The sequence below is a fragment of the Monopterus albus genome, unplaced genomic scaffold, assembly GCF_001952655.1.
Source record: "Monopterus albus unplaced genomic scaffold, M_albus_1.0 scaffold402.1, whole genome shotgun sequence".
Classification (NCBI taxonomy): Eukaryota; Metazoa; Chordata; class Actinopteri; order Synbranchiformes; family Synbranchidae; genus Monopterus; species Monopterus albus.
Genome location: NW_018128282.1, coordinates 250524 through 257542, shown reverse-complemented (window position 1 = coordinate 257542; position 7019 = coordinate 250524). Strand labels below are relative to the sequence as shown.

The 7019-nt window shown below is 41.0% G+C and overlaps 1 protein-coding gene across 2 annotated transcripts in view; it reads right to left on the bottom strand.

Annotated features, from left to right (window-relative positions):
• The window catches only part of nhsl3 (NHS like 3), a 48786-nt gene extending 42039 nt beyond the window's left edge, over nucleotides 1–6747 (bottom strand). The window contains exons 1-2 of one of the 2 annotated variants that reach the window (XM_020586284.1): nucleotides 6639–6747; nucleotides 5636–6007 (exon numbers count right to left, since the gene is read on the bottom strand). In XM_020586284.1, the coding sequence (XP_020441940.1) occupies nucleotides 5636–5867 (232 nt within the window). In that variant the 5' untranslated portion in view covers nucleotides 5868–6007; nucleotides 6639–6747. The remainder of the gene's footprint in view (nucleotides 1–5635; nucleotides 6008–6638) is intronic. The other variant, XM_020586285.1, reaches the window with a different exon arrangement.
• Between the last annotated feature and the right edge of the window lie 272 nt (nucleotides 6748–7019).

Sequence of the window (7019 nt, the reverse complement as noted above, 5' to 3'; positions counted from 1 at the left end):
CGGTTGAACCGAGTAGGTGTCCTTCTTACTCAGTGGCATAATAACCTGGACGTCATCAGCATAGCAATGAAAAGACACCCAGCCATAAATGTTATGGCACCCAATACTATGGGGAGGCAACAGTGGTGCGGTGGGTAGAGCAGTCGTCTCCCAACCAGACGGTTGAAGGTTTGAATCTTGGTGCCTCCAGTCCACGTGTCAAAGTGTCCTTGGGCAAGACACAAAAGCATTGAGAGAGTGCTCCCTAAGATTCTTCTCAAGGCTGAATGGGGCTTTGTGATTCCAGGTAATCTTGCCTTTCCATCGCATAACATTAGGCCCAATCTGGCATCCAGGCTGACACACACACACACACACACACACACACCGCTTGCAGGAATTCAACACATAAAAGACTGTTTTTTGTTTTTTGTTTTTTTTTTATAGGAGAGGAATCTGTAAAATATAACAGACAGTCAGCACTGGGGTGCAGAGCTCTGAATCATGGACAAGCAGATCTGAATCAGTCATGCAAGGATGGCACGGCCAATGTCAACCCACCAGCAAAGAGCTTGATGTAAGTAAACCTAGGGGACAACACAAAGATGTGCACAGTTGGTGGCAGGGTTATCTAAACTAAAAGAACAGGAAGAGGCTAAATATGACTACATGGCTTAGACAAGCTATGTTTGTATTGTAAGTGGAGAAAACATCAAAGTAACTTCTTACGCCTCCTACTGATACATACCTGTGCTAAAAGTACATATGATGGACAGCATTGTAAACCTCTGTGGGTCAGACATCAAATAATAAAACCGGTATAGACTAAGCAGTCAGACAAGGAAAGTATAAGGATGTGAATGAGTATTGTGACACTTTTCTTTGTACAGACTTGTGGTTTGTCTTGTCAGGCTGGTAAAGTCACCCAGCAAGTCCCAGAAGAATAAACTGCAGTGACTGTAAAATAAAGGTACAAATACACTAACTTACTGGTGGGAAAACAGGCCTCCCTCATTTTCTCTGTAGGACAACAAAAGGAAGAAAATCTAACAATTTGTTTACACACACACACACACACACACACACACACACACACACACACACAGAGAGAGAGAGAGATGGGACCACCAGATGTTCATGTTGGTGAATTAAGGAACAAATTGTTCAATCAAGGGCAGGATTGTTCCTTTTGTTAGAGTAAGCTGGGACTCCCCAGGTTACAGACCTCCTGTGTATGTTGACAGCGCATTAACCTTGATAATATCCGGTCAACAACTCATGACTGCATTGACTGAATTTTGAAAGAATTATGACAAAACAAGACAGGATGCCCTGTCCACCTGACACTTTTCTGATTTCACTGAATTTGTCTCCAAAACAAAACTTTCAATAAAATGCATCTGCAGTTAGATTAGGACACATCACACTGAGTCAGCATACAAACCAGTACAATACACAAGCCAGCCACTGAACACAAAATTAATTTAAAACATTTCTTGCACAGTAATAAACAATTTGCAATGTTTGTCTTGGTTATGATCCACTGAGGTCCTATTTAGTCAGAGAATCAGAAAATCACAGAGATAAAATGCCAAAAAGCATGGTTCCCACACATTCTTAACATCAGCCTTTGACCACATCCTCTGCTTGGGAATTATTAGCCCTACTACTACTTAATCTTTGGTTTTAAATAGAGTCACTGTCTGTTAAGCATCCAGTATTAATAGTTCTCTATAGACCATATTAAATCACACTGTAAGGAATAATAAGGGATCACGGAAGTCCCATTTATGTGGAACAACCACAGACCCCATAAAGCACATGTGTCAAACTCAAAGCCTGCGGGCCACATCCGGCCCAGCATACAATTACATCCGGCCTGCGAGATCATTATATGTATCTTTTTTTTAATGGCCTGGTGATATGAAGCGCTGATAACACACAAAGTACAAATCCCATAATGCAGCGCAACAGCTGCCTTACCGAACGATAGGCTACCTGCGATCATTCCCGCGTCAATTATGTCAGATCAATCAAGCGTCGCCTCTGTGGCCCCCGGTGCGATTGAGTTTGACACCCCTGCCGTAAAGGCAAAAAGACAAAAGGCATATAGACTTGGATTTCCAAGAGTTGTTGGATAGTCACTACAGTAACACACACACATACAATGACAGAAAAAAAAGGGGTGGCTTTAGATGTGATACAAAAACAGGAAACAGGGACTGTGGGTAATCTCCATGCTGCAGATCAAGCAAATGCATTGGTAAACATAAAAGGGGATTAGACCCTTGTGCCAGTCTAAGCACGTGTGTGCATGTCACTACTTCCCAATTATAAATGTACAGACTGATGTACTAATGAAGACATTCATTCATTCATTCAGTCATTTTCTACCGCTTAGTCCCTGAACGGGGTCACGGGGGGGGGGGGGGGCCGGAGCCAATCCCGGCCGGCAATCGGGCGAAGGCGGGGTACACCCTGGACAGGTCGCCAATCCATCGCAGGGCTAATGAAGACATAATTTCTCTTATCTTTCCATCTTAATCCAAAAGTCAACACATTTCTCTGAAACATTATGTCCGTACAGTCTGTGATCTTGACAAACAAAACTAGACAAAATTAGACAGCAGAGTTGTCAAAAGAACATGGCTCCTAACCTCTGATTGTCAACTAACCTGAACATTGACAAAGAGAGAGAACTTCTATGCACCTCTCAGACAAACGTTTCTCATTAATATCAGTCTGATTTTCTGCAGGTGATTCTTTCTCAATTCATTTGAGAGAGACTGCTGAAAAAAAGAAAATAACATAGCTAATTTTGCTAAACATATACTGGTCTGAATATGACTAGCAGTTTGTTACTACTTCATCTGATGCTTTTTTTGTAAACTGAAACTGAAAATTTGTGTGAGATTAAACCAAAACAATCAGCTGAAAGACATTAAAATGCTCCAAAGTACTGCGAGGAACTACAGGCTCAAGTAATAATCCTCTGTGGGTTCAACACTACGAGTGACAGCTTTCACATTATTCACATATTAATTTGATTGGTTCTTATTGTAAAATACTAATTATTGCAGCATTAATGACAGCACAGAAATTATATTTTTATTGATTTAGATTTAGAATTATATGTTTTTGCATGAATAAATACATACTTAACTACAATGAGTACATATAATTTTTGACTTTTAAAGATCCTCTCCATTTTAAGGCATATAAAAATACTCTGCTATGAAAAATATATAGTCAAACAAAGTTAAAAAAAAAAAGAAAACTCAATAAATCTCTGAAAAAGGACTGAAATCATGTGTGGTGTTTGCCCTTCATTGTGAAATCCTATGATTCATTAATATTCAAATATATCTAAATGACCCCAGGCATGACACACTGCCCACCACCACTGGCTGAGAGTTTGATAATATGTCCACATCTTGTTATTTTCTTAGTTGATCCAAAATGTAATTTAGTCACAGAGAACCGTGAGGCTGGGTAGTAGGCTAAGCATTAGCATTCAGGGAGCCAAACATAATACTACAATGGCACATGTCTCATTTCAACGAACATTAAATAGTAAATAAAAAAACTGTGGAAGGAAGTTCCGGGGTCTGGTTTACATCCAAGAACTGCTCACGCTGCCATATTTGCTGTCAAGAGATAAAACTTTCACCTTTGCTCCTGGTCACTGAGAAGTCAGTTCTGGCTGCTCTGAGGCTAGAGGTTTCAGGTTTCTCAACACACTCTTGAAATCTGCAGATATTTACAAGGTGGCTTCCAGGTTTGTAGTGTAATAGATTTTGTTTGCCCATGTATGTTAGAAACTCAGATTTCAGGGTAGCAAACAGACATCTGCCTCCTTCAGCAGAGGAACATAAAAATAGCCTGTTGGTCACAAACTAGGCACCTACATTAGCCAGTATAGTAGAGAGGGGATATTAATCAAGTATAGAAATAAGTTTAACTAATTTTTGACATTTTGGAGTAGAGGGATTTTTAAAAATCCTTTAAATTTCATTAGCTGCTATCTAATCCCTTTTCATTCACTTCTGCCAAAGAATTTAATGTATATGAGCACTGACATTTTAAGCCTTTGCATTTGCTATTGTGTAATTTCAGGAGCTGAATGTTCTTCTACTGTTTTACCTATTGCCACTCTGGTTTTCTGCATAAATTGGTCATGAAATGTGATCTGATCTTCTGATGGTGGAAGAAGGAAAGGCAACACCAGGCTTCTGATGAAAGGTCAATTGGAGTCAGGTGTTAGCAAACCTGGAATCCAATCAATGAAACAAGAATAGAGGTGTGGTTTAGAACTACCTTCACTTATAAAACACTCAAACAGTGTCAGTGTGCTATTCACAAGCAGTATCAGCTGATATGAGACATGCCTTGCAAAAAACACATCTCAGAAGAAATATGATCAAGAGTTGGTGATTTGCATGTAGCTGGAAAGGGTTACAGAGTCATCTCAGAGACTTTAGATATTCATCAGCCCACAGTTAGACATACTGTCAATAAATCGAGACAACTTGGTACCATGGCTACTCTCCACAGAAGTGGCCACCCAGCCAAGATCACTCTAAAGACACAATGCAAAATGTCCAGTGACCCTAGAGTAAAGACTTGAAGGATTCACTAGAGCTGGTTAACATCTTTGTTCATGAGTCAACCATATGCAACATATTGAACAGGTATGGTATCCATGGCAGGACATCATGGAGGAAGCTATTGCTTTCTATAAACAACATTGCAGCATGCCTGAAGTTTACCAAAGACCACCTTGACACTCCACAACAATACTAGGAAAAAGTCCTGTGGACAGATGAAACAAGGGTAGAATTGTTTGGGAAGAACACACAGCACTACGTATGGTGTAAAAAGAAAACTGCATACCGACATGAAAACATCATACCAACAGTGACATATGGTGGAGTGAGCATCATGATTCAGGGCTGCTTTGCTGCCTCTGGACCTGGACTGTTTGCCATTTTGGAGGGGAAAATGAATTCCCCAGTTTATCAAGGAATCCTACAGGATAATGTCAGGGTGGCTGTCGGCAAGCTGAAGCTCAGAACAAGCTGGGTGATGCAACAGGACATTGACCCTAAACATCGAAGTAAATCTACTACAGAATGGCTTTGAAGACACAACATCTGCCTTTTGGAGTGGCCTAGTCAGATCCCAGACCTCAGCCCAAACGAGATGCTGTAGAATGATGTCAAGAGGGCCGCTCACACCAGACATCCTAAGAATATGGCTGAGCTGATGCAGTTCTGTGAGAAAGAATGGTCCAGACTTCCTCCTGAATGTTGTGCAGGTCAGGGTTACAGGAAACACTTGCTTGAGGATATTACTGCCAAAGGTGGTTCAGCCAGTTATTAAAACACTGCTTCCATTACTTTTTCCACCATCACTTTGTATGTTTAATGGGTGTGTTCAATAAAGATATGAAAGATCATGACTGTTTGTGTTTTAATAGCTTAGCTTGTGTTTGTTGATATTTGTGACTTTGGTAAAGATCAGATCACATTTCAAGACCAATTTGTGCAGAAAACCACCAAAGTGCAAACAGTGCCATTACTTTTTCTTGCAACTATCAACTGATCACTTAAAATAAAAAAAAGTCAAGTATACAGTAAGGCAAGGATCCACTCACCATTAGAAGGGTCACAATTCTCAAGTCTCAGATTGGCATTTGTTAGACTAGAACTAGTTTGATGTAGTCCATTGCCGATACTTTTCTTCCTCCGGCTGCCCTTTAACCAACTGAAGGCCTGTCCCAGGGAGTTTCCTGGCTTCCTCTGCCCACGCTGAGCCCTCACCTCCCGGGCTAAGATCTCAGTGATGTCCCTGGGCACCAAGTCACCTGTAGACCTCCTCCGGGACATCCTAGAGGTTGGTCCTGGGAACTGAGGAGTTGTATGTCCACCTGGATTAGTGTTTCTTCGATCAGAAACAAGTCACACAATTTGAAATCTTCCCTCCTTTGGCCTCATTCAGTGTCTCAGTTTTTCCTTTCTGTCACCACCTGGGACAACAATGAGATCCACAGGATCAGAGAGAGCAAGATGGAAAGCAGAAACTAAAACTGTGTGATATGAGGCAGCAAATACAAGATGAAGAAAAGATAAGAATGACTAGGGAGTTTAACTGGAGAAGTCAGTCACGTAGGAGCATTACAAAATAAACAAAAAGGTAAAACAAGATTTGAAAATTAGAGCAGAATAGGGGATAAAAAGAGACAATGTACCAGTCTAACCATTAACAATATCAAGACCATTGTGACATTGTCTTACTAAAGTTTTTCCTTTATTTGTCCACCCACGCTCTGCCCTTTTCTATTCTCTCATTTTTGTGTATTTAGAGGAGAGGCCTCAGGGAGGAGAGCTGGACCTCTGCTGCGTCTGTGTATGTGTGTGCATGCATGTGTGACATGTGGTTCACATCAGCAGAAAAGTGTGTTAGGGTGAGTTACAAAAGAGAAAGGAGCTTAATTCAATAAAAAAGTGGTGGAAAATACTTTGGATGCATACTTTTTACTTCATAAAGACATACAGAGAACACAAAGAAACACACATGCAGTTCTACATAGTGTTATTTTAGCAAACAATGCAAAATCTATGCGGTAAAATGGTTAGGCATAGTCATCTACAACTTACTCAGCGAGCGTGCTGTCCTCTCCTCCGCTCCCCTCTTTTCTCTCAGCCTGAGAACAGCCTTGCAAAGCGTGTGTGTGTGTTTAACAGGGTGAATGAAGCTCCATGCTCTCTTAACAGTCAGTCCCTCCCTCTGTGTGATTGCCAGCCTGTCCTCCCACCTCTCACAGTGCTGTTAGGAGTTAGCCACACCAGTCCAGTCACTTCTCCTCACATTCCAAACTGCTGGGATTTACCATTTTATGTTGGGTTTTTGCTATTATTGGTATATAGTTGGTGTTCCTTTTGACTTTTCGAGAAACAGGCGTAGTCCTTCAAGATAGTAGCCCCTGGGTAACAAAGTGTCGTGGCAGCTAGGAAAGAATCCAAAAATACACATATTGG